Source organism: Pygocentrus nattereri, chromosome 19 (assembly GCF_015220715.1).
Source record: "Pygocentrus nattereri isolate fPygNat1 chromosome 19, fPygNat1.pri, whole genome shotgun sequence".
In the NCBI taxonomy this organism is placed as follows: Eukaryota; Metazoa; Chordata; class Actinopteri; order Characiformes; family Serrasalmidae; genus Pygocentrus; species Pygocentrus nattereri.
Genome location: NC_051229.1, coordinates 18431103 through 18458353, shown reverse-complemented (window position 1 = coordinate 18458353; position 27251 = coordinate 18431103). Strand labels below are relative to the sequence as shown.

At 41.4% G+C, this 27251-nt stretch overlaps 1 protein-coding gene across 1 annotated transcript; it reads left to right on the top strand.

Moving 5' to 3' along the window:
- The first annotated feature begins 2260 nt into the window (after nt 1-2260).
- LOC108427118 (C2 calcium-dependent domain-containing protein 4C) lies at nt 2261-9084 on the top strand. Its single transcript, XM_017697063.2, has 2 exons — nt 2261-2771; nt 5057-9084. The coding sequence occupies exon 2, from the start codon at nt 5083-5085 to the stop codon at nt 6352-6354; it is 1272 nt and encodes a 423-aa protein (XP_017552552.1). The 5' UTR covers nt 2261-2771; nt 5057-5082; the 3' UTR covers nt 6355-9084.
- Nucleotides 9085-27251: the final 18167 nt, after the last annotated feature.

Sequence of the window (27251 nt, the reverse complement as noted above, 5' to 3'; positions counted from 1 at the left end):
CACAAAGGTCAGGAAGGAACCAGATGCTGCAAAGTTTCATGCATTTTAAAACTCCCTCAGAAAGCCCAAAGTTATTCCATTAAATGGTTATGAATTCACTGCAGGATGTCCAAGACTTTGTTCTGTTATAGTTTTGAGATAAACCTTTGGGCTTCAGTGTACTTAAAAACATTAATCATGGAGTGATACATGTGGGGGTTATAAGGTGAAGTAGTCCCCAATAAAACTTAGGTTTTCCACTGTTTTACAACTAACATTACATATAAACACTCCTGAGTCACATGTAGGTCACTGGTTGTTTTATTAAGTGAATAAAATGTCTATAATTGTAGACATTGCAACCTCTGGTTCCTATCAGCACCACTGTAAAGAAATCTGAAAATTTCTCTAGAATTAATGGATCAAACCACCATGAATGACTTGGTTTACAGCTCAACGATTTAACTATGCATGCATTTTAAAAACATCAGTGGAATTCCCCTTTAACATTAGTTAGCTCTTTCTGTTCACTGAAAACTAAATTTAACTCATTCTGGTAAAAATACCCCCCCACCCACATTTCTCTATAGGCTTCCATTTATACTGTATAAATATTAAACATAACCACAACACTGGGACTCTACAGCCCTCTTGTGTTTTCATTCCTCTTTACTTCACTTTGACTCCTGCAAAGCATCATTATGAGCCGCCTCATTTTCCACAGCCATTGAATCGTTCATTGTATTTAGGCTAAATGGTGCAACATATGAAACACTCAGAGCTAATGCTAATAGGCTAGGATAGTGGTAATTGAATTTTTCAGTAACTCTTGCCAAGTTTCCATGGAAACAGAACAAATCAATTCCACAGCTCAGCACTTTAGTTTTTTATTAATTCACTTATTAAATAATGTATCTGTCTGTTGTTATTTTAAAAGACCCTTATCATAGAAAGCTGAGTTGTCTATTTTGTCCAAAATAAGAGTTAGACATATAATCTTAACACTGTTGAAATCTATTAATGGTAGAGAGATACTTGTAGGATCAGTAGGAACAAGTTTCAGAACTCACTGTTCACTCCCAGGTCTGTACACTGAGCAACAACAGTAGCCCATTGTTTTTTTTTTGATGTCACAAAAAACAATACATTTAAATATATGCACATATTTAGCCTACAACAGCCAATAAGAACAGTTATTTACATATACCTGCCTTAAAGGCACAGTAGCAAAAACAGCTTGTTTCCAAATGTATGTATCGATGGAGGGCGTTTTCACACCTGTCCCAAATACGGAGTCAACCAGGACAGATTCTCATTTGAGCGGAGGGGCTCATTATCGCAGTCAAGTTACAAAATGAACCAGTCACACAACCCAACAGGGAACGGCAGGAGCAGACAGCTGAGCCAGTTTATAAGGAGACTGGCCTCTTCCTATTTCCTCCATTATATCAAAAACTGGCCTGCAGAATGTAAATGAGTACAGGGTAAATTAAGCTAAATGGCTAAAACAAAAAGTTAAAATAGTTTCAAATCACTTGCACAGGATTTGAATTTTAGAAAGTAGAAGGATGTATTTCACTAAAAAAGCAAAGTGAACTTACCTATATATTTCATTTTTTTCGACAGCAAACTGGTTTTGGGCAACAGGACTAGCATTACTACTACTGATTGCGGATTGGCTGGCGAGGGGAGCAGCTCATTGGCTGTTTGCTCACACTGATGTCATGAACCTACGTGAGGGGCCAATTTATACTCCTATAACTTGAGTTCAAACGTGGTGTTAAAATGCTGAATGCTGTTCAGTGTTCAGGAAATCAATGTATCCTTCTATATTAAAATGTTGAGGCATATATAAACCATGACTTTGCTCAAATGCTCCATCTTAATCTCTTCATTTTGGACTTGCTCTGTGGAAGGCTTCCACATGTGCTGCAGACGACACCAATTTCCAGAGGACCAACAGCTTTCACACCTCACTGAAAACTCACAGAGTACGCGGTCGGGGGTCTGGAAACAGCTCTAGGATCAAAACACACAAACAGACTGTGTGATTATTTGTTGCTGTTTTTGGTGCACAATTCCTCAGAAAGGTCCAAAGTGGACCTAACAGGGGGGATAAATACAGGATATGGACCCTTGCTTGGCTGACCAATTGGGAGCAGACGCGCTGCGTTGCTTAGCAATGCCAATTAAAGCATATGATTATGCTAATTAGCAGGGAGTAGAAGCCTCCTCGCGCCTGTCCTCAGCAGCTTATCAGTGCGCAGGAGGATTCTGCTGAGGAGCCAACAACAAAGGCACAAACAAACCGAGGAAAATACCACAAAAATAAAACCGTGCCAACGCTTTCCGTCATCCGGGTTATTCAATCACTTACTGAAAGCAAGGACGACCGGACACATTTGAGCTGGTTAGGTTTTAACTGATGAGTCGAGTCCAGTCCAAGTCCGGTCGCTCCTGCTGGTCACAGAGAAACCCGGCTGTAAACGCGCTAGCAGTAGCTGTAATCCAGGCTGGGAATGCCTCGCGATTCTGGAGACGCGCGCGCGGAGCCAGCGCGCCCTGCCATTGGCTGAATTAAGTAAACACGGTTGTGTCTGAGGGGGGCGGCTGAGATAAAAAGCCGGGAACAGGCGCCCTTCCACGGCATTTAGTCCCTGCGTTGGTCCGGAGGAGCAGCAGTCTCTTTAAAGTCGGTTAAAAGCTCCACATTTGCATCGCATGGACAGAAGGGCGAGTGGAGAGCTGTGATCTGCCCGCTCTGCAGCGCCTCGACTCGGATACACCGCACAGTAAGTTCCGGAGCTGCTCAACAGGTGCTCGAGCGCAGCGCCGCTTCCAGCAGTGTGAACTGGTTATTATAGCGTTTTATAAAATAAACTCCCAGTGAGGTGAACGTATAATAGCACTACTCTGCCAAAACTTTCAGAAGAAGCAGAAAGAGTCGTGATTGGGACGATTAAATGAGATTTACAGTCGTATTTTGTTTGTTTTGCTTCCCAACAGCGTCGTATTTTATATTCGTGGTATAGTATTTGTTTTGGTATAGTGGTATGGTATAGTAACCGTTTTTATATGGTAGCAAAACATGAAAAATGTTTTTAGCTGTTGTTTTGGTTCTCAAAAGCGCTATGTTGTATACTACTTTGTTTATTTATTTGTTTGTTCTGGGTTTGTCGTGAGTAACCGTATTTGTACGGTAACAGTACACGCCTAACTTCTCTCTCTCTCTCTCTCTCTCTCTCTCTCTCTCTCTCTCTCTCTCTCTCTCTCTCTCTCTCTCTCTCTCTCTCTCTCTCTCTCTCTCTCTCTCTCTCTCTCTCTCTCTCTCTCTCTGTGTGTTTGCTATCTGGGTTACAGCCAATGTTGGTGTGTGAGTGTACTGGAAACATAAGACATATTTACATAGGTATCACGTTTTGTATATACAAATATATATTGCATATATTTATATTTATATAGATTGAGATAGGATGTGGTTTGGAACAAGTTGCTGAGTGACTGGATAAGTACTTTAAAAAGATGGTTCTTCAAGGGCTCTTTAGTAAAGGCTCTATATAGAACCAATTCATGCATGATGAAATGCTTCTTCAGGTTGATAGAAAATGTGAATATGGTTCTGGTTGTAAAGTTGTATATGGTTCTATGGCAACAAAAAGGGCCCTGCTATTGTGACAAGCTTGATATTGTAACAATAGCAGAACACTGTTTGGTGCTATATAGAGCCGTTTTCCATAAGGTTCTATATAGAAGTTCCATATATAACCATTGCCTTTACTAAAGAGCCCTTGAAGAACCACCTTTTTTAAAGTACTTATCCACTCACTCAGCAAACAACTTATTCCACACCGCACCTTATCTGAATCTATATAAAGATAAATATATGCAATATATATTTATATATACAAGACGTGATGCTTGTGTAAGTATGTATGATGTTTCCAGTACATAAGTAGTTGTGGTGATCATTACATCGCTTCTTCTGGAATCCATAGCAAAGTAATATTTGGCATCTGGACATTGAACAAAAACACCACAAAGGAAGTGCGGGGTTCTTCTGTGAGCTGAATTAATGTTTGAGTAATGTGTAGAAAGTATTTGGGTAGAGGAAAAAGGGAAATTTCAGCAGATCTAGGCAGGTTCTGAAAGTCCTGACTGTGGAGGAAGATGTCAGTGGAGACATTTCAGTGTCTGTATAGAAAGATCAGAATGCTTGAGATTGCTGCCATTGTGCTGAAGACCCTTCCTTCTTCATTATATAATATTGTATTTTATCACATACTGATACAGTAATAAACATTTATACCCCATTCGTCCTGGTAGGTGAGAATCAGCAAAGACATCAACCTTAATTTTGTAGCCCGGCAGATAATGTTGTACCTCACATGCCATTGCTATTGTCAAAGAAGTTGAAACACAGATGCATTGCAACAAGTGCCTTTGATATTTCTGAGAATTGCATCAGAGGAGTTTTCAAAATTCACAATGACTTCATCTAATTTACACAAGATGCCAGACTTGACAGCATCACATAGGGTTGTGGATGGTTGGGAAATAGCTTGTTATATAACAACTGACACTGCTGTTGTGCTATTAGGAATTGCAGTCACTTGCTATATTGTATTAGTTATTCTATGCATGTCTATCCTACATTTCTGCACTTCTGGACGGTGCATTCTAAGTAGTATAGAAGGTAAATAGATGGATAATGTGTCAGTATTGCCTCTGAAAGGGCATAATGATCTGATGTAGTGTTTCAAACCCTGGTACTATAGAGCCCCTGGCTTGTATATTGCTTGAAAATAATATGAATATTGGCCTATTAAAAATCTATGACAAAAACAGAGGAATTACAAAGAAAATTAAGTAGCTACTAAGAAAATAAAATACAAATTGACACAAATCCACACTAAAAGACAGGGCAGAATAGATTAAGTTACTAAATAATAAGTACTTAGTTTTTTTGTCTTAGAGTAACAAAGTGTCCAAATATTCTCCACATGGGCACTCGAGGATCGAGATTTTAAACCATAGTAGGTATGATGCTCTATGATTAAACTTCTTGTTTCATGCACAGGTTTTGGATCCTCACAATCAAGAGGAATGTGGCTTCTGGAGAAGATCCGTGGCTCAGTGGAGGGTAACGTGCTCAGAGGGGGTGAGGCTGCGGACAAGCAAGCCAAGGCACCCACCCACAGCAATGTGCTCACGCCTGACAAGATCCCTGACTTTTTCATCCCACCCAAGCTGGTGTGCTGCCCCCCAGAGGCTGACACGCCCGAGATGAAGCCCAAGAATGGGCTCCACTCATCCACCTCCGAGCAGACCATCTGCCGCAAGACGCCCCAGAGTGGCTCACGCAGCCCCCGGCTCATCTGCAAGCTGGCTGGGGACACTAAGAACCTGCTAAAGGCTGCCAACCGCCACATCATCCAGATTGAGAGCGCGGATGACTTGGCTGTAGGAGAAGTGGGCGACTTGACTACCAATGCTGACCCACAGTCCCAGACGGCCATGTCCCTGCCCTATGTACCCAAAGCACAAACCTCATATGGGTTTGCTACACTCATGGAAAGCCCCCACACTCGTCGCAAGGAATCCCTCTTCCACAGTGATCCCACTAGCCCCTTAACCTCACCTAACTCTCAGCGCAAGACACAATCAGGCAACCGCCTTGACCCTGGAGACTGCAGCACCTCACACCCCAATCCATACCGCTACTTCAGTGGTGGCGAGAGCGATACCTGTTCATCAGCCGAATCTTCACCTTTCAACTCACCCTTGCTGTCCCGTTCAGCCTCCTTGCTCAAGATGTTCACTCATGAGACACAGGCCAAAGTGTCCCGGGCCAAGCGGACATTTGCTCGCCACTCATCACTGTCTACAGATGAGTGCAGCTCAGTGGAAACCAGCCCCAACATCCAGCGCCGCTTTCGCTGCCCTCCTTCGCCAGCTGCAGGTGGCCGCAGGGTTGGTGGCAGCAATGTGGAACGCCTCACCCAGCACACGGTGGTCCTGCACAAGAATGGTACACTGCGCCTCTGCACGGACTATGACACAGAAGCAGCACGACTGAGGGTACGAGTGCTGGCCGCTGAAGACCTCTATGATAAGCAGGTGGATGTCAAGAGCATCAACTGTTGCGTGGCACTCTACCTGAACCCTGGCAAGCTTCAGAAACAGCGTAGCAACATCATCAAGAACAGCCGCAACCCTGTTTTCAACGAAGACTTCTTCTTCGACTCTTTGCCCGCCTCTCAGGTGAAGGATCTGGCCATCAAGATGAAGGTGGTAAACAAAGGCACCAGTCTGAAAAGGGACACCCTTCTTGGTGAGAGAGAGGTTCCCCTGAAGGAGCTGCTCACAGGATTCTAGTACAAACCAGCCTTTCTGAGCACAAAAGGAGTTATGAAATAACAGAAGTTATAAGAAGGGGGAAGGCTATGCCTGAAACTTCACCTCCTTCCTATCTAACTTCCTACATGCCCAGTTGTTAATTAACTGAGTTGTTGTTTAATTAGGTACACCTAAGCTTGTATCTAGAGTCACTGGCCATGTTGTCAGATACGCCTACTGTATCAATGCACTTTGTAGGTACATAGTTACTGACTGTAGCCCATCTGTTGCTGCACAATTAATCAGTAACCCTCTAGCCTGTCCATCAATATAAAGGGATAAGCATAAGACCATGTTGACCAGACATTATTTGCATGGTGAACCAATCTCAGCACACCAACATGTTACAAACAATGGTGGCATAATAGTGGATGGAAGTGGAGTAGACTGAATAATTTTTTTATCAAGGTCCTGGTTGGGGCTGGCACCAGTGGTCCCAGAGCCATTGCAGAGACACTGCTAAAATGAGGTTCACAAGTCAAGCCTACTTCACTGTAGCAAAGTCATTAGAAAAGTACCCTCTATTAAAGAATGAAAAAAATTAATTTTACACGCAACACAATTGAATAATCTCACATTTACAGTTACTATAACAACTGACAGCGAGTATTGACTAAATAACCAGGAGCATATCTTTCACAGCACTATGCGTAGGTGTCTAGGGTGAATTGTTGAAGATTGTGACTTTCTTTCACAGTTTTTTTCACAGCTACTAAGTAAGTAGTAGCCTACACCAAGAAACTACCGCAGCACAGCTAAGTTCCTACAATCTGCAAAGAAGGCCAAGCAGGTCAATGCAGTGTTTACATGTTGCCATTGAAAAAAATGCTGTTCCTTGCCTTATTGTGAGATGCAAGCCTTTGGCATCTTGGGAATCATCCTTGGTTCCAGTTGAAGGCCCTCATGATGCCCCACTGAAACACCCTTGATGGATGGGTAGGATGACTAATAAATTGAGCAGCAACAGATGGGCTACAGTCTGTAATTGTGTACCTAAAAGTCCATCTATATAGGTGTTTCTAAAAACATAGCCAATGAGTGTAGTAGTCCAACCTAATGACCTGGAAGCTCAGTGCATGTTCCGTTTCCACTTTCTGATTCCTGTAACAAATCAGAAGCTAGAGATGGAATATGCCCCATCTATCCATAAATTAGAATTTAGAATTTATTAGAATTCTACAGATAACTGCATGTTGAAGGAGGAACTTTGTAGAAAGTTGTAGTACATTAGACATGGACTTGGATCCTGGGTACACAAATTGTTTTTTTTTTTCTTCCTGCTGCAAGAGGTCACCTTTCCAGTTTGAGGACAGACAGTGCTTACAGGTTTTAGTGTGTGTGTGTGTGTGTGTCTATGCATGTGTCTGTGTCTTTATGTGTGTGTGCTGTGTGTGTGTGTCTCTATGTGTGTCTCTATGTGTGTCTCTATGTGTGTGTTGTGTGTGTGTTGTGTGTGTGTGTGTGTGCAACTGAGCAGGGTGTGTGTAAATGTTTAAACGCCTTTGTAAATAGGACTTGCAACCATAAGTGTGCTTTCATAAGTGTGTGTGTATGTGAGTTTCCTCTGTTTCTGGTCTCTGGGTTTCTGTGTTTAGGGAGCTCCTCTGGATCACTATGGATACTCACATCTGTAGACAAGTCTGTACAGCTGATACAGCCACTCTGTACCCAGCGCATGTACAAAGAGGCTTTGAAGTGCCGTAACAACAGATCCAAATGCATGCTTTATCCTTGGGTTAAAATACTAAACATGTAAGAGAGAAAAAAGACTGCATTTTTGGTATCACTGTACTGCCAGATGTTCCCTGTTAGCCTTTTCTTGGACCTTATCACTAGGGCATGCGAGTGATCACGATATTGAATTGTTCCTGCTTTTAGGATTTAAGTTCTTTGTTGATCGTGCTATTTCCGACTACTTCAGCTGAGTATTTTTATGGAACAAAATCACCCTCCAGCCTTACGAATGACAAACTGCACATATCGACTGATGACTATACAGTATGGACATCTTTTAACATCAGGACTTGTAAGCTATTGCTGTAAATAATGAGCTGGTTATGGTGTACATTTGTATGTTGGAACTTCAGTGGACCTATACTTGAGTATTTGTACAATGTTTTGGCATGTTTGTTGGAACTTGTATGTAGGCATATCTGCACGGATAATTGCATACTGGAATTTTTTTCTTTGTTTCATTTTTTTCTTACCAGATGTTGATTATATTAGCAGTAAGTGAACAGGTATTGGTTAAAACTGTATACATTAGTGTACACATCTGTATTACTGTTTTATGCAATTGCATTTCTTTGTCCATAACAAAAGATTTCAATGTAGCAGGTTTTAACTTTATAATGTCATAACAGCACTGGTATAATAGGCCAACAATGGCTAGGACTCCTCATAGAGCCTCTTATTTTTCATTGATTCGGAAAGCATCTTCAGTGAGAGCCTTGAGAGCTCTTTAATCAAATTAGCACTCAAGTGTCTGTACTGTACAGTGGGGCACTGAGAAAAGCTAAAGCCGCTGTTGGCTTACTCCATGTCAGTCTGTCAGTAATTAATGACATGTCAGTGCTGCTCTTTGTTTGCTTTGGTAAATGCTGGATGTCTTGTAGGAGGTATGTCAGAATGGGATTCCTGGACCATAGCCTGATTTTGGCTTGTTGTAGGTAACAAGGGAGGGAACTATTAAACAGGATTAGTAAGAGATACTAAACGAGCTGCTCACTTTGTAAAAGGACTTTGTAAAGTGCTGGATCCATATGCTTAAAACTGTTAGCATAATGGATAACACTCCTGCCCTTCACCCAGGGTTCAATTCCCTGCCTGGACAAGCACATCATGCTATACCAGCAAAAGTCCTTGTGCAAGACTCCTAGTGTTACATTCGTTACATTAAACTATACGTCATTCTGGAAAAGCACATTTGCCAAATGTATAAATGTAAATGCATTGCACTCTTGGTGTCAAAAGGATTCTCTGGAGTGGTTCCATACAAGAAAAAACACTTTTGATTCTGAGTAGAACTTAACAATTGATGATTCTTTAAAGAACCGTTTTTGTCAGAGTTGTGCTAGTGTGAAGAACCCTTTTACAACTTAATGTAAAGGCCTTACACCAATTAATGGGTTTTCCTAAAACCTTACACCCAAACTAAAAGTGTACGAGGCACGCCTGTCAAATAATGAAAACGGCATTTCAAACGAGATTGGCTGAGTCACCCTCCTCGTTACTCAAGTCAAGACCTTCGGGGTCCAGACCATTTAAAATCCATTTCCAGCACTCTCTGCCAGAAACAATTCTTAGTACATAGATGGGCTGAGTTATGCATTTCTAGCTCTATTTTGAGCACTCATTCAAAGCATTCAAATTGCAGGTATTAGATTTCTTATTAGCTCTGTTAAAAGAGCAGAGACTCCCATTCTCCGACGAACAGGGAAAGTGCAATTACACAGAAGGGGAAATTTCTTTTTATGACTTATGATTGGCAGAAATCCCTCAAATTAAAAGGCTGAAAGAAGGGCCTGCATGCACAGAAAGTGAAAGAACTCAAAGCGGAGGCGTTAGACTCATATCCTTTTCAATATCCATGTTTCCATAGAAGAGATTAAAGCGTCTTGCACTTGTGTTCGGAATTAATGAAATATGAAGTGCCTATCCATTGAACTTGATGCCTGTCCTTTCGTCCGTCACGAGGTAGGCCTACGTGTGTGACCCTTCTCTTCCCTATCACATGTGTGCATATGCATTATCCGTGAAACCTTCACTCCAGTGGAAATAGATGTTTGGTAATATTGTTCCTCTGAGTTATATTGTGTGGGTGTTTCTATGTTTGCCTGACTCTGAAGGTAGATATTACTGGTTTTGACGGGTTGCGTTCGTCATCATGGCCTTTTATTGTTTATTTCACCCTGCAAAGATTCCAGCAGTAACTTCATTCTTTGAAGCTTTTTGCCCCCTCCTTTTCCCTCACAATTTTACATTGATCCTCCAAACCCAAAGTGAAACGTGGTATTGACTTGTCTATTTTTGGTGCCTAGTTCAATAAAAGTTGTGTAGATGGCGTGATTTTCCTTGCTGTTTTTCTTTTCCTCTGAATATTCCGAGGAAGCCTCTGCATTCTCAGATATAAAAAGATCTTTCTACATTTGACATTTACAATGAGCACAGCTTTATTATGAAGTCCTGGTTTGCTTTACACATAAGCTCTTAACATGCCCATCATAAAAGTGAACTAGAGTTCCTTTTTATGGCCTTTATCTACAGTCTGCTTGGTTCATGTAGTCATACCTGGCTACACTAAGATAAGTAAACAGTATGAAATTTGGTGGAAATTCTATGCTTACTACTGTTAGGTTCTAAGACCAGCGAAATGGCCACTAGAGAGCATTTGCACTTATTATGAGATGGCAAGCCACACTTTTCCCCACTAAGTGAAACTTTTATAGCTGAGTAGCAAGCAGAAGTCCGATGGGATTAAAATGTAAATGGTGAGTGCTGTGAATTAATGTGCCTATTCATTTCGGCAGCTGCTGGCTCACAGCTAATGAAACAAAAGTCTACAAGCTGGCATGTTGGTACTAGAGCACTGCTATCACTGTGTCATGGATCAAAACACCAAAGCTACTTCTATGAGCCCTCATAAGATTATTGGTCCCCCGGAATAAATACAGAACTTAAATGTGTTCTTGGACATAAGTGAGACGCCAGTATTTATGTGGGTGTTTCCAAATAGATGGTAAAACCATAAGTGGCTAATATGAAAAGCTGCCAACACATATTTCTAGCTCAATTTAAACGGTTTTGCTCTAGAAGTGATAAAACAGTCCTTATTTCTGAGTTTAATTTTACAGAGAGTAAAGCTGGTAAAATAAGTGTTGTTGGCCCACAAGTAAACCTATTAAGATGCATTAAAGTAATAACAGCAGCCAGACATTATGACAAGCTTGTGCTTTCTTACCCTGTCAGTTATCTAACATGCTAAGCATTCAAATGACTAGTAAAGATGTACCAAGCTAGCAAGAAAATAACTGGGTTGATTGTACAGACCTAAACCAGCTAAATAAGTCAGTTAGCGTGTTTAGATGCACCTAATAATTCATTATAATAATTCAATAAATCATTATCGGATTTTAGCAATTATGTGATTATACAGTTTATCTGTACAATCTGATTATTAAGTGGTCATATAAACAGCATGCTCTGATTTCTTAGATCAGATTAAGGCCTGGAAATCTGACTGAGAAATCTGATGAAGAGAGCTGGATTTTAGCTCAGTAATCAGGTTTTTCAGTGTGTGTGTATGCTTACTCTGATTTCTTTCACTTTTCTCAGTCTGTGTATATGCAAATATAATGCTGGAAATAGCAAGCAGTGTTTTACACAGCACCCATGAGACAGCAACAAAACGCTTTTGGAGTAATAATAAATGACCTTCATACTTGACAAAATGAAGGGTTTAATTATTTTACATCTTCTATCTTCATCTTCAGCATAACGATGAGTTTTATGTTACGTTTACATCACTTCTTCTTCTGTGAGTTTATTGGCAGCTTGCAAAACAGAAATCCGATTATTGTCTGACTCATGTAGACCTTGAGTTTTCTCATTATCTTATTATCCAAGTGCATGTATATGCATTAAACTAATTACTAAATATTTTTAAATTTTTGCAGTTATCAGATCAATAAGTGCATGTAAACACACCCAGTGTCCTGTCTTTTAATGTTGTAGTGCTTCAAATAGCTATAAATACTTTTGCAAGCTAGTTCCTAGTTGGTATAATTATAGTAGTTTTGTACATAAGTTGCTGTTCTGACAATAATAATAATAATAATAATAATAATAACAACGAGCAAGTAGGAAAACCTTAGGAAAATGAAATCCTAGGAAAACTAACATGCATTTTGTATCAAAACATTTTTAAGTACACGTATTCAACAGACTCCATTTAAGCCAGAAAAATAAAGAAACTATTTTGAGGTCTCAGCTGTGACTTGGTAAAACAGCCCCCAGCTCCCAATAAGGTTTGCTTCAGAAATAAAACAATAAACAGTCCACAACAATTTTAAGTGCTCTTTCTTACATAACACATTCATATATATTGAGCAATATTTACTTTTAACACAATATTATACCATGCTGGGTATACCCAACTGGTTTTCAGTGGTTCTGCTACTGCAGCATAAGGAAGAGGCATTTATGAACATTAATATTACAACACTTCAGCATGCCACATTATGGACTGGGGGTTTGGTCTGGGGTTTCCATGGTAACAAAGGCTAAGATTTATAGTCCACTTCGGACTCCAGTTGGTAAGATCTGCATTGCAGTCTGGTCTCTGCAGTCATTCTTTATTGAGTCTTTTTTTATGTCTTTGAAAGTCTTTCTCTCTCTTTATTGCACAACAGACTCGAGTCCTAGAGGGTAAAGGCTGCCACACTTTCTCTATTGTCAATGAAACCTCTAATATATCTTCTAAACCAGCGGCCTGTCAGTGGCTTGGTGGAGAATAATAGCCTCCTACCTCAGCAGTTCCCATTCCCAAACATGTGAATTCAGTGCCCTGCAAAATTTTGTGTTGTCAGTGTGTAACCTAAGTTTTATTATACACTCATATAACCTAAGAACAGCTTGACCAGTTTGCACTGAAGTCACTGTATTTACTGAATAATAAGCCTTAGGCCCAATCCCATTTCTTATTTTTACCCCTACCCCTTGTTTTCAGACCCCGCCCCTATTTGTGTCCACCTGTTTTACGCCTGTCCCTTGTTATCCTTGTTTGTATTTAAGCCCCGTGTTTGCCCCTTGTGTTTGCTGGTCTTTGTTTGATTTGTACGTTTCTTGGCTGTATCGTTTGTTATTTGTTCTCTGTGTTTAGCCTGTGTTCTTTTGTCATGTTTGCACCCTGATCTGTTCCTGTTGGCTATATGAACCTGGACTGTTCCGTCCATGACCCTGGATTTGCCCAAAATAAATCTCGCTTATCTCAGCACGTACGTCCACCTCACTGCTCCACGTCACAGCATCATACGCCTTCAAAGAGAGGGATGACATTTATTATTGCCACCAAGAATTCTTCAGTGACGTGAAGCTGAACTTAGCTTTTTAATTGCCAGCTTCATGATTGAGATATCAGCGTATTACCAGCAATTCTTATGCGTGTTATGAAGGAAATGACCATAAAGCGCTATTACAATGGTTCTCTTACAATACATTGGCTTTTTAACTGGGAAAAAACTTATGTTTATGTGTCTCTTTGGCCACTTGTGCAGCCATCTTGCCGACGATTCGCACAGCATTCTGGGAATTCTTCTCATAACACTCCGTTTGTAGTGCACCTCTGAAAAATCTCTGTTTGAAGGGCCATGTAGCCCTAACACTTCACCCTACCCCTCCATCTTAGCAACAGTCGGGACAACCCTACCCTTAGACGTGAACGCGCAAAACGGAGGGGTAGGGCTAAGTGTTAGGGGCAAGGGGTGAAATGGGATCGGGCCTTAGTATGTAATAAACCTGGGATTTTAGGGGGTTAACTAACTGCACCGTTTATAATTAGCTTGATATTTATATAAGGCTTGCACCTGTCATGGTCCAGTATGCTAAAATATGCAGTTTAGACATTAATAATGTGGTAACTGGGCTTTAGGGGGATGGGGTGGATGGGTCATTAAACCTACCCAAAAGAACCAAAGATTTCAAATATGTCCAAAAACCACTGTAGCCTCAGTCATAACCAGCTCTTCCACCAATTCTCAACACAAGAGGCCTGCATCTAGGCCTGCAGAGAAGGCCAAATGATTTCTGGGGACTAAAAAATACTGTAATGTCTGTATTGTTAGTTTTAATTGACCAGAACCGTGCTTGCATTTAGTTAATAGAACTGAAGAGAAGTCCTGATGCATTAGATTAACTATCAGCATAATCACAAAGTTACAAAGGGAATCAATCAATTACATTTTCATTTCCAATTGGTGGGGCAAATTTTGTGAAAAATACATCAGTCTTAGCCTTCTAGAAGTCCTAGCAGGAAAACAGTGGCAACAGCTCTTTACCGGACCTCTTTGCCAGACCTCTACTGAAAGACTCACTGTGAAACTGCTACTTGTGACTAACTGCTATACTGTGACTGTGTTTTGAAGGCTTAGCTCTATATAGTCTAGTCACAGTTGACCACTAACCAGGACATTATGGCCACCGTATTGTCACATCATTGCTCTTATCTGTCGGTGTGACTGTGACAACATTTAAGACCACCTCAGAGCAGTCCTAGCAGTATGAGACCAGGAAAAATTCAAGTCTTAACAGAATGACATGAATAGAAAACATATTCAGTGTAACTTGCGCTAAAATCCACTGAAAAGCCATCAAAACCTGTTAAGAATGATTCTATAAACTTAGCCCACAATAATGGTGACTTGACCAAGTGGGAATAAGAAGAATCTGTAATTCTATATGTCACATTTTAAAACCACAGTTAATGAAGCCCCTTAGAATAAATAAATAAATAACTATGTTACACTTGTCTGATAAGTGTGATTTAACTGTGCTCCACTGAGGTTCTCAATGACATGCAAAAGTTCGGGCACCTCTGGTCAAATTATATGTCTTGTCGATGTTCTAGTGAAAATGTGCTCTTCAAAGATGCACATTCTGATGCACAATATTTGAAATATTGGGAAAATTCCAACGTAAAATGAGGCCCGCGTAAAAGTTATGTCACATTAATACATTTGTTTTCTTCAAATATGTTAAAATCTGCATGTTTAAGGACATTCAACAAAACATCAAATTATTCGTATTCAAACAGCTGCGTACAATAAGAACATATACATATACACACAAAACAAACAATAACAAATCACTGAATAAAGTTCCCAACATTGTTTACAATAGGCTGAGGCTAGTGATGTGCCATTCAGACGGGCTTCTATACTTACTTCCTATATATCCTATATGGATTCTGGAACCCACTGAGCAAAACAGCTGATGTGTCACCTTCCCTACAAGTCTTAGCCCGGTGTTATGCCACGACTACCTAAGGATTTCCCATCCTTCTTATGAGGATGATGCTTTGAGAAGTTTTCTAGCAGATTATAAAGCAATCCTAGATTAAGAGAGTCATAAGACTATTAGGACAGACATCATTAGTAATGTCCATTAAGCTTTGAGAATATGGCCCCAAGGAGGTGGGTAGAAGGGGTGGAGGTGTGATTTTCTTTTTGCATAATCAAGCATATTCATAGATCTTCTGTGTCTTTATGATCTGTATAGATGCTCGTAAGCCATTTTTTACAGATTCTTTTGCTGGTAAGGCACAATTGTCCTGCCTAGCCAATTGTGCTTGCACACAATTGTGTTTCGAGTCCACTTTAATATATGTTACAGCTCACATTTAACAGCTATGGAGTCCAGTGTTCTGGTGATTTTTTTTCTGATGCACCACTGCAGTATTTAAGAATGCCTCAGTTCCAAAAAAATTGGCGTAATTTTGAGACTGACTGCTCATCTAAATTCCTTAAGTGTGACCAATGACAGTCTTGCTCTCACACTGATATAAAAAAGGAATTAAAGTAGCCAAGAAAATCACATCAACTCAATTAAATACTCAAAGTTCAGCAAAGGCAACAATCATCTATTAACTGTTGTGAGGTTTGTTTCATGTTAACAAGCTTAAAGAATATGATAATTACAGTTAGAGAGGTAGGACATTTGATGGATTCAGCTCCTCATTCAAATGAAGACATTTTGGGGGCACCAGGTTTTTTTGCTTACTTATGAGGTTTGCTTCTTGTTACCATTCAAGTAGGTGTCATCTCTTTTCTGCAATTACCTCTGCTATCACAGTCTTCAGGGATCTGAAACTACTGGACTTGGAGGCTTTGACTCTTCTACACCAAATGGCAAATGTTGCTATGGCAACTATGGGACCATTGTCTTACGATGAAAAGAATAAATGAGAGGTCATATGAGTTAAGTTGGCTTATTGTTTCAGGTTATATGCAGCACAGAGAGCTGAGAATTGACTTACCGAACTGCCAGATTATCTGTATTGATGATGCAAGATCCCAGAAGCTTTCCAACTGGCTGCCTTCAGGCTATCATTCCATCATAACTACCATCTATTATTTGTCCCTTCTTGGAGGTTTCAACTTCAAGCAGCTGGGGGTTTTAACTTTCATGCATTTGTATGCCAAAACAATTTATCCCACCTTAACCACATCGTTCACCACATTTAGTAAAGCAATAGTTTAACCAAAGCTTGTAACAGTGACCGTACTGGTTTTCATCAATTGTTGGCTGTGCTAGTCTTAAAGATTAACATAAAAACATAGGCCTATGGGGAACAAATGAAAGGAAAATCTTGATTAAATGAATGGAGAAACATAATGAGTGCAGATGTTTCCAGACAGGTTTACTGCATGACACAATTAAGCCTTTAACATGCTGCCATGCTCTGTGGCGTGTATACAAAGGCTGGGCAGGACCAGGTGACCTCAATTTCCAATCAAGATGGTACAGATGGCAGGGGCTTCAGTCACAAAGACTGATCAACTGGCTGGTGTTTGGAACAGCAATAGGAACAGTCGCTAAAGTGACAGATCTATGGGAAATAACAGTAAACTTTGATGGAAACTGTAATCAAAAGCACACATTCAATGATCATGATGACCGCACATGACCATAAAAACAAAAAATGAACTTAATGTAATCTTGACATATCTTGCTACTGTCAGCAATTCAAATACTGCTTTAACACACTGTGACATGTGCCTGACCCCCGTCCCCTGATGGTGACAGCCATGAGAGCCAGCAGGAAGGCGACCCGAACACCCAGCGGCAAAGAACCTCTGTGAGGATGGCAGGGAGAAAGCCGTGAGTGTGGAGGCGGCCCCACCCCCGGTTACATGGTGAGGCCACTTCACTACACCTCACATTCAACCCGGGTGGCCGAGCTGCCAGCTGGGGGCGGTAACGAGGAGGCGGAGCGGCAAGCTGTCGTTCCCTCTCGGCTCCAGTGCTCAAAAAGTGGCTTTAAAAAGAGCAGAGAGAGAGAGAGAGAGAGAGAGAGAGAGAGAGCAGCAGCAGCAGCAGCAGGCTGAAGAGCTGAAAAGCTCAAGGAAGAGACTGAAGAGTCTAGGTAGAAGCCACTGAAAAGTGGCCAGCTTAGTGTAGGTTTTGGTTTGTTTACTTTGTTTGAGTGAATAAAGAAACATGGCTGATGCAGTCCTGAACCCTGCCTCCAGTGTCCTCCTTGAGCCTGGGGTGCTACACACACCATCATCTTATGTCTTCTTATTTAACCATATTTCATAATGGAAAGATATTACCATTGGTTCTATTGGCTTTCATTCAGTGTTGGTAGTTCAAGTCCTGTAAATCAGCATATAGAAATCACAACACATGATATTTGGATTAGAAAGTCATGATGTGGCAAATTTAATGCTAACAGTTTTTTTGTGAGGGTCTAATTACTTATCAAGAATATCAGTGAAACTGTGTTTTATAGAATCAAAAATCTGTTTACACTTGTGTGGTTTTGCTACTTGCACCTGTTAGCTGAACATATTCCAAGACAACAAATGAGCTCTCTGTAGTGCCAGAGTTCAGAGAGTTCTGGTAGACAGTGTTTCTTTGAAACCATGTGTAAATTTGCGCTAGCTTTCTGTATCTCTTCAAATAAGTTTAGGATATTGCTGTTATATCAGTTATATCAGAACATATTCTCTCTTGTTTGGTCATTTTGTTTGTACAGTTGCTTACATGTTTGGTAAATGTGTGGTACAAACTCCAAATTGCATCATGTAGTTCCTGCAGGTTTTTCAGGTGCACTTTCATGCTGCAGATCTCTTGTTCTGTTACATGCCAAAGGTGTTCTACTGGATTCAGATCCAGTGACTGGGAAGACCACTGAAGAACACTGAGCTTGAGATGAATTTTGCTTGTGTGACATAGCGCAAGACGGGAAATTTTGGTCATGAAAGGATGCGTGGGGTCAGCAACAACACTCAAATAGACTGCGGCATTCAAGTGATGATTGATTGCTAGTAACAGGCCCAAAGTGTGCCATGAAAACATTCACCACACCATTACACCACTTCCACCAGACCAGGCTGTTCAGACAAGGCAGGTTGGGTGCATGGATTCATGTTGTTGATGCCAAATTCTGACCCTATCATCTGTGTGCCTCAACCAAAATTATACAGAGTGGTTATTTGAGTTACCGTGTGTGTAAGAACTCAAAAGACAGTGGTTATTTTCAATAGTAAATAACATTAAATAAGTAAATAAGAAATTGTGCCCCCTGGTTCCTATCAGCACTGTAAAGAAATCAAGTTGGCATGTCTCTATACATTAAACCATTTCACATATTTGTTTACATCTCAACCCCAGAATTATGTAGAAATTTTTGCAAATCAGTGGACATTTCTCCCTTCTCCTTTAAAGTTTTGTTATGACAGTGGCATACATGACTAAAGCACAGATCTGCAACAGTTTGTTTCATTATTTGATTTAAAAGACATGCTTTATACAATGAATGCATTTTCCCCATAAGAGATATTAATCTGCATTATGATGATTAAGAAATGAATACAGAACAGAACATATTTCACGTTGTAACAGCAAATGAGTCTACTATCACCTTGAATAAGAAAAGAAGTGTTTGATGTCAGCATAAATTACCCGATAAAAGACCGGCAGGCCTTTGAGAAGCATAGCTCACAAGCAAAAAGAGAAATGATAATTTCTTCTGAATAAACAGTAACCTACACTCCGCTCCGGTGCCTCATTGAACTCGTCGGCCATTTGTTTGCTAAATTTAAATCAAACATGTGAGGCCCGAAAATGAAAAGCGCAGAAGGTAATAATTTGCTGCCGGTAGGAGTGAACAAAAGATGAGGACATGTCTTTATTCAGCCCGTTGTGGAGAGGCGACTGGTGCGCCTTGGAAGTCCAGTTTGATTGGTCTGTGTCCATCTCCCAGAAGGTTTTAGAATGTAGATGAAAGCCTTTGCTTCTGTGAGCTTTGTTGATTACAAGGTGACGTGGATGAGAGCGTTATTTTGGTACCAGGGTTATGAATGCAACTCAACACATTTGCACCAATGTTACAAGAAGTTAATATGAGCTTTGTTATTGTACAATTTAATCTCCTCACTTTCAACAGCCATGCCTCTTTCTCACAGATTTTTAAATAGTTTGCAGCTTCGGGTAACAGTAAGGGTACATGAACACACTTTAAAGTGAAATTCCACTGATTCTTCAAAATGACTACATAATTAAGTGGTCAAGATGTATACAAAGTCATTCCATGTGGGTTTGATGTGGAATGGTTCGTTGTTGAGCAACGTATTGATTTAGAATTCCTTACAGTGGTGGTGATAGGAACCAGAGGACACAATGTCCACAACCATTTTATCTTAACAAGAGGAAGAGGGCCTTCAGAACTGGAGACAGAGAGGAGGTGACAACAATCCAGAGGGAACTGAAGACAGCTATCAGGGAGGCTAAGAACAAATATAGGAGAAAACTGGAGTGGAAACTCCAGCAGAACAACATGAGGGAGGTTTGGAGTGGAATGACCATCACCAGCTTCAGGTCCAGCAACTACAGAGGAGTAGAGGGCAGCATGGATGGGGCCAACAAGCTAAATCTGTTCTTTAATAGATTTGACTCTGCAGGCTCTGTACTCCCCCGTCCTGACTCCTCTGCTGCTGGTCCTCAGCAGCCCACTCCACTCACCCTCCCTCCCCCTCCTGTTAGCCTGCCCCCCTCCTGTGACAGTCCATCTCATACCTCCACCCCTCCCCCACCGGTCACCTCTACAGTGAGTCTCACTGCTGAGCAGGTGAGAAGACAACTGTAAAGACTCCACACAAACAAGGCTGCAGGCCATGATGGGGTCCCCCCCAGGGTGCTTAAAGTCTGTGCCTCCCAGCTTTGTGGAGTACTGCAACATGTCTTCAACATGAGCCTGAGTCTCCAAAGGGTCCTTATGATGTGGAAGACGCCCTGCATTGTTCCTGTTCCATAGATGCCGCGACCCAGTGACGCCAAGGACTACAGGACAGTGGCACTGATGTCCCATGTCATGAAGCCCATGGAGAGGCTTGTCTTGGATCAGCTCCGTTTCATAGTCCAGCCTTTTCTGGACCCTCTCCAGTTTGCCTAGCAGCCCCGCCTGGGAGTTGAGGACGCCATCATCTACCTGCTCAACTGAGTATACGCTCACCTGGATAAGAGATAAGATAATCCTTTATTAGTCCCACAGCAGGGAAATTCACAATAAGCCAGATAAGCCAGCCAGCACTATAAGGTAATGTTCTTTGACTTCTCCAGCACATTTAACACCATCTGGCCTGCTCTTCTGGGTGATAAGCTGACAGTGATTCAAGTAGATGCCCCCCTCGTGTCCTGGATTGTTGACTTCCTGACTGGCAGATCACAGTATGTACGCCTGCAGAACAGTATGTACACCACTCTTGCCACCTTCAGAAGTTTTCTGATGACTCTGCAATAGTTGGATGTATCAGCAAGGGTGATGAGGAAGAGTACAGGGCAACGGTGAAGGACTTTGTCGCATAGTGCGAGCGGAACCACCTGCTGCTCAATGTGACATAGACAAAGGAACTGGTGATGGACCTAAGGAGGGACAAGGCACCGGTGACCCCTGTGTCCATCAGGGGCTCAGTGTGGATACTGTGGAGGATTACAAATATCTGGGAGTGGAGATCACGTGACGCGCTCATGGGTCCGCACGCATGTTGACGGCGCTCCGTGACCCCAGCCCTTTTTAGTGGATTTATTTTCATGTATATTCATTTTGGCACTATTTTCGGACGATAAAACTGACTCTCCTTCATGGCCTCCACTCGAAAACAGCTTAACCTGACTCCAACGTCCTCTCCAACAAAGAAGAAACCGAAACAAAACGACTCCGCGGATCAAGCTAACATGGCGCCTACAGCGGACACCATAGCCAAACTGGAGAGCATCCTGAAAAATGAGTTAGCAGCTTTGAGGGCGGACTTCTCCTCTCATATGAGCACAGTTCATTCGATGTGTTCGAAATTCGACCAGTTAATGGGCGAACAGAGAGTACAGAAGAAAACCCTCAACGATCATGCTCGCCGACTGGAAGGTCTCGAGCAACAGGTGGTGGACCTGCAGGACCGCAGCAGGCGCAATAATCTCCGGTTAGTGGGGCTACCTGAGGGAGCCGAAAAGGACGACCCGGTAGGCTTCATCAGGCGGTCGCTACAGCAGTGGTTTCCATCGCTAACGGGTAAAGAACTGGAAGTCGAGCGGGCTCATCGCATATACAGCAAGACAAGCACTGACCGGCAGAAACCGAGAATCTTCATGTTCAAGCTCCTCCGCTACGGAGATAGAGATCTGATCCTACGCGAAGCGAGGAAGCACGGGCCAGTAAGATTCAATGGCGGATCCACTCTTAGCTTCTTCCCTGACTTTTCTCCTTTTACGGCCAAGAAGCGGAGCTCCTTTACCGCGGTTCGGAGGGAGATGAGAGAGGCAGGCATTCAGAACTTTCTCATTTATCCAGCGACTTTGAAGGTCTTAATCAACGGAGAAGTTAAATTGCTGAATGATCCAGAAGAAGCCCGCAAGCTTCTCGACTCTCACCTCCGACCGATCGATTCAGATATGGAGGCCCCTTAAGTCTGTACACAACACCGCAATTTGAGAGGTAGCTGTGACTGAGGGTTTGTTTTCGGTTTGCTAACCATGTGTCGGGGACCAGTAGGTAGAAACTCGAGTGGTTTGTATAATTCCTGTTACCCCATTGTTCCGACATGTTTCACCCGCTGTTAATGTGACTTGTTAAAATAGAGCGGTTTTCATGTTTTCAATTTGTATCAGTGGATGCCTTTACTACCTTGTTTGTATAATTGCTGATAAAGCAAAAGGGCTGGGGTCAGCGTCCTTGATGTGTATAGACCAATGTGGTTGCCACGGATTGCTGAAGGGGAGGGAGGCATACCTGGGCTATTAGTCTGTCCAGGCTGCAGTAGTTTTATGGGATGGGTTTTCTTTGGGATTCTGTTGTTATTGGGGTGGGTTTGGGGGAGGGTTCCTGACAGACTCCAGTTTAATTATGTAGTTTGTTCTACTTGTGCTTTCTGGGAAGCGGTCATGTTTACGGTGCAGTTAATATTCGATAGCTATGACTGACTTAAATATCCTAAGCTGGAATGTTAACGGTCTGAACGACGCTCATAAGTGTACGAGCTGCTTAGAATTACTGAGACGGAAAAAGATTGATTTAGCCCTAATTCAAGAATCACATCTAAAAGAAGAAGATGTTTACAGATGCAATAATACATTTTATGAAGTGATTTCTCACTCTGCTGCGGGCAGTAAAACTAGGGGAGCGATGATTATGATACGTAGAACATTACAGATCTCTATATTGGAGAAAGGCGGTGATACTGAGGGTAGAATAGCTCACATTAAGACTTTGGTCGCTAATAGAAAGATTGCGTTCTTGTCTGTTTATGCCCCCTCCACTGGAGATCCAAGTTTCTATTCTACGTTATCTGCTTATCTTTTGAACTTGTCAGACTGTGAGGTGGTGCTAGGGGCAGATATGAATGCAGTTATGTCGCACAACTTAGATCGGTCCGGAGAAAATGAATCTTATTTGCAGAAGATGTGTGCAGATAAACTCAGACAGTGCATATTTTCATCCTCTCTAGTAGATTGTTGGCGCTCTCTAAACCCATCCCTGAAGAAATATACATTTTTGTCGTCTAGGCATAGGACATACTCTCGAATAGACTATATGTTTATATCCAGAACTCTTCTTCCATCAGCTCCCATGGCTGATATTTGGGTTATGACTCTTTCAGACCATAATAGTAACTTTCTTAGACTAGTTATAAGGCCTAAGCCACCACGGGCACCACGTTGGCGCTTTAATACCAAATTATTACAAGATAAAGATTACTGTGCACAGTTCAAAAATGAATTAAAGGAGTTTATTACAATAAATCAGGGCTCGGTGGATGATCCACGTATACTCTGGGATGCGGTAAAGGGTCTCATCAGAAATAATTCAATATCGTATGCTTCATGGAATAATAAACAACGCCTTAAAAAGATATCTGATCTGGAAGCGCAGTTAACATCTCTAGAGAACTCTAATCAGACTCTATATTCGGACGATACAGTAAAAGAAATTTTTGTTATAAAGCAAGAACTCAATCAGTTACTTAGACATAAGGCAGAATTTCTTATACAAAGATCAAGGCAAAATTATTACTTTCATGGAAGTAGGCCAAGCCACTTACTGGCTCTGAGATTGCGTAGTAACGAGAAATTTGCTAATATTTCGGCTATTAAATCTACATCCGGTGAGATCATGTCGGACGAAGCCGATATTAATGAAACATTCCGGTCTTTCTACTCAGAACTATACACATCTGAAGTAAACTCAAAAAATGACGCCACCTTATCCTTTCTTTCCTCCCTTAACCTACCACACATCACAGACTCTGAGGCAAATTCACTAGCTGAACCAATAACTCTCGACGAATTAAAATCTGCACTTCAAGGTATGAATAAAGGCAAGTCACCCGGTCTAGATGGAATCCCCAACGAATTTTATTTAACTTTCTGGACTGAGTTGGGCCCTCTTCTATTAGAAATGATTCTATATTCCATTGAAAAAGGTTTTTTTTGTCAACAAGTTAACATGGCTGTTATATCTGTTCTTCTAAAGAAGGATAAAGATCCTACTTCATGTGCTAGCTATCGCCCACTCTCCTTAATAGGCTCTGACATAAAATTATATGCTAAAGTTCTGGCTTGCCGATTAGAGACATATATGACTAAATTGGTCCAGCAAGATCAAACTGGTTTCATTAAATCGCGTAACGCTTCAGACAATCTTAGGCGCTTACTACATATTATTCACTCCTCGGAACAAACAGATTCCCATCATGCAGTTTTTTCCTTAGATGCTCTTAAAGCGTTTGATAGGCTTGAATGGAATTATTTATGGCTGGTCTTAGAAAAAATGGGGCTCGGTTCGAATTTTATTGACATGATTAAAGTTCTGTATTTCAATCCAACAGCAGTTATTTTAACAGGACGAACTTGCTCACAACCATTTCAGTTAAGTAGAGGGACCCGTCAGGGCTGCCCCCTCTCTCCTCTACTATTTGCTTTGTCCCTTGAACCCCTCGCACAGGCCGTCCGCCAGTCGACATTGATCTCACCGATAATTATTAACAACACGCTTCATCACATATCCCTATATGCAGACGATATTTTATTATATGTGGATAAACCAAACAGCTCCATCACTCATATATTGACCCTCTTTGACAATTTTAGTCTTTTCTCTGGGTATAAGATTAATTGGAATAAGTCTTGTTTTCTTCCAATTAATTTCGACCCTAGTGCTGAGAAACTTCCTAGTATTATCCCGGTTGTCACCTCCTTTAAATATCTTGGAATAAAAATCTTCCCGTCTTTAACTGACGTTGCGGCGAAAAATTTTAATGGCATCTTATCTAAGATAGACGCCGATCTCTCTAATTGGTCTCATTTTCCTAATTCCCTGCATGCACGTGTCTCTGCAGTTAAGATGAATGTCCTTCCTCGCATTAATTTTTATTCATATATGATCCCTCTTTCTCCGCCAGTTGGGTTCTGGGATAAACTTAAATCTAAATTGTCTCATTATATCTGGAATGGGAAACGGCCACGCATCAAACAGTCAACTCTTCAGCGTAGTAAACTGGAGGGAGGCCTCTCTCTACCAAATTTTAAACTATACGCCCAAGCCTTTGTTCTACGTCCACTGGCAGTGTGGTTTAACTCAAATCTCTGTACCTCATGGCGACCCATCGAAGAAACGCTTGTTGCACCACACACCCTTGAGGACTTGTTATTTAGTGGCATATCTATTAGACAATGTAAGCTACGCTTTGGCCCCATAATATCATATTTGATATCCACATGGAGAGCCGTCGAGAAAATGACTGGATCAGTTGTTAAATGGCATCGGCATTCCCCGCTTTTCCGCAATTATAATCTTCTCTCCGCTAATGCTCCCTTATGCTGCCCGCAGTGGTCTCAGAAGCACATTAAAAAAATTTGTGATTTATACAATGATGAAGGCCTAAAATCTTTTCACGACCTTCAATCTCAATTTAACATACCAGCTACTTCTTTTTTTATGTATTTACGCATTAGATCAGTACTCCACGCAAATGGGATTCTAGTTAACGCCAATCTACCCATACACCCTTTGCGTAAACTAATTTTGCAGAGTGACCTTACCCCGAATTCAGTATCCAACATTTATTCCTTTCTACTAAAATCTACTTATACTGCTCTGGGTATTATCCCAATATGGGAAAAAGACCTAGACACAGATTTACAAGACATCCCGACTGAACATATCTGGGGTCTAACATTTATATCCTCTAAAAACCTGAATCATCAAGTAATTCATTGGAAATTTATACATAGAGCATACTTAACTCCTTTAAAGCGATATCATATGCACCTGACCAGCTCTCCCCTGTGTGATTCATGTTCCCTAGGGGAACTAGGGACTTTTATGCACTATTTTTGGTACTGTCCATCACTATCAGCATTCTGGAATCAGTTTACATCTGACACATCAGAGTTGATTGAGAAAGACTTCCTTTTAACTCCGGACTTATTCTTTCTAAACAACATCTCAAGCCTCAACTTGTCACTATGGCAGAGAAATCTACTGCTTGCAGCTGTTACCGCGGCAAAACTTCTACTGACCAAACGCTGGAACCCTACATGTAAGCTACACAGAACTGCTTGGATTCAAACCTTATTGGACATAATATCTATGGAACTTTCTACAGCTCGTATACACGGGGCTAAGGCCAGGACTCTGGGAAGATGGCATGACGCCTTTGAGAAGGTGAAACTGCTTCTTTTGCACAAGTGAACTCTCAAGACTCTGGAGATTGATGGCAGCAATGTTCTCTTATATGTGACTGTATATTGATTTGTTTGGGGGGGGGGTCTGTCAGTAGGGGAGGTGGGAACCAGGAGGGTTGGGGACAAAAAAAAAGGAAAAGAAACAATAAAACAATTGTTCACAAAAAAAAAAAAAAAAAAAAATATCTGGGAGTGTATATTGACAATAAACTGGACTGGGCTAGGAAAACTGACGCCCTCTACAGGAAGGGCCAAAGTCGTCTCTATTTTCTGAGGTGCCTGAGATCCTCCAACATCTGCTGGACTACGCTCAGGATCTTCTATGAGTCTGTGGTGGCGAGTGCTATCCTCAATGCGTTGCATGCTGGGGAAGCAGGCTGAGGGTGGCAGATGCCAACAGACTCAACAAACTGATCCATAAGGCTGGTGATGTTGTGGGTGTGGAGCTGGACTCGCTGATGGCAGTGTCAGAGAGGAGGATGCTGTCTAAGCTGCAGGCCATTATGGACAATGGCTCCCACCCACTCTATGACACAGTGATGAGACACAGGAGCTCATTCAGTGCAAGACTCATTCTACCAAAATGTACCACAGAGCGCCACAGGAAGTCATTCCTACCTGTAGCCATTAAACTCTATAACTCCTCCCTCAGTGTGATTCACAATGTGTGGTTCATCTGTGCAATACTCAAAACCTAACAGTGCTGTTCATATGTGTATTAATAATTATGTGTGCAATAACTCAGAGGTACAATAACTTGAACTGCTTTATACAAGATGTTTAATATTTATTATCACAGTCACTGCCACTTTACTGTATTTATAAGAACTTAAATCTCATGTACATGTTGCAAATTTCTTTCTTTTTTTGTTCTAAATTATTTAGTGTTTATTCTTTTACATAAATGGTTGCAACTCTAA